The following is a 1,099-nucleotide window of genomic DNA, read 5'->3' as shown; positions in this document are numbered from 1 at the left end:
GAAGGAAGAAATCTAAGATCTGGAGTCCAGAACTAAGAAATATGTTGCTTTGATAGACAGAGAAAAGGAACTTGGGGGAGCTCCTGACCTGAGGGTTCAGGATGTCCCTGGAATGTTCACACAGAGGCCTCCATCTCCTGTTAGGTTTCAAGAATACAGTTTCTGTTGTGCCCAGTCTCAATGACTCTTCCCAGGTCTGGGCCAATTCCCTGCTAGTCCATACAGTGCCTTTGTGCTAATTAGAAAAGGACACCCTTCCTCAAAACGCTTTACTGACATCTGTTGGCAAACTGGCATAATATCCATATTTTGTTGGAAAAAGACATTTGACTGCCATCTGCTGGACACTTTTCACCATAAATATACAATCTATGATACTGTATCATAGTCTGCTAATCTGCATTCTGCTGCAGATGGCAGCTCTTAGATGAGGTATCCTTGTGCAGTAACCAACCTGCACAGCTGTACACGGAGTCCCTGAGTATGTGTGCATGCACCCTTTCCTTCTTCCCAAGCTGGCCCTGTGCAGAATGGCAAAAACATTAAGGCCTGGTCAGACCTTGAGGAGAATCAGCTGCTGCGAACTAGGCCTCCCTGACACCTAGGAAGTAGGAGGCCACCAGGTCACAGGCCAGTAGGAACCATCACGGTGGTCGAAGGCCAGACCTGCCTCCAAACCTCAGACTCTGAAATGGTTCCCGCACAAACGTGGAGAGGGTGGACAGCTCTGCACCTGCCAAGCCCATGCNTGAAATGGTTCCCGCACAAACGTGGAGAGGGTGGACAGCTCTGCACCTGCCAAGCCCATGCCATCCAGGAGAGGGTGCTGTGTGGCCACCAGAATATCAAATAAGCTCACCAGGACAGGCAGACACCAGGAACCTGGCACGTACAGGGCCCGTGAGCCCTCAACACACACTCTAAGCATGTGACACTCTCAGGCTAGTCTCTATTTTCTCTTTAAGACTCTTGGCTTTCCTATCCGTCAATCTCTGCTTCTTTTTCTGTGCTTGGATCTCTGATAGTCCTATGACAGCACTGCCATCTCCATTTCTGCCTGTAGCTCTTTATAATCCTGCCTTTCTCAGTCTCTCCAAGG

General features: G+C 49.4%; 1 protein-coding gene across 1 annotated transcript in view; it reads right to left on the bottom strand.

The window, feature by feature from the left end:
• LOC103583190 (FYVE, RhoGEF and PH domain-containing protein 2-like) overlaps positions 1 to 1,099 on the bottom strand; it is a gene marked incomplete at both ends in the record, with an annotated part of 10,799 nt that overhangs the window by 2,140 nt on the left and 7,560 nt on the right. The window contains one exon of the mRNA XM_008564577.1: positions 455 to 521. Coding sequence (XP_008562799.1) covers positions 455 to 521 — 67 coding nt within the window. The remainder of the gene's footprint in view (positions 1 to 454; positions 522 to 1,099) is intronic.

Source organism: Galeopterus variegatus, unplaced genomic scaffold, assembly GCF_000696425.1.
Source record: "Galeopterus variegatus unplaced genomic scaffold, G_variegatus-3.0.2 Scaffold20433, whole genome shotgun sequence".
Lineage (NCBI taxonomy): Eukaryota > Metazoa > Chordata > Mammalia > Dermoptera > Cynocephalidae > Galeopterus > Galeopterus variegatus.
Note: the sequence above shows the minus strand (reverse complement) of the source record. Positions and strands in the feature narration are given on the sequence as shown.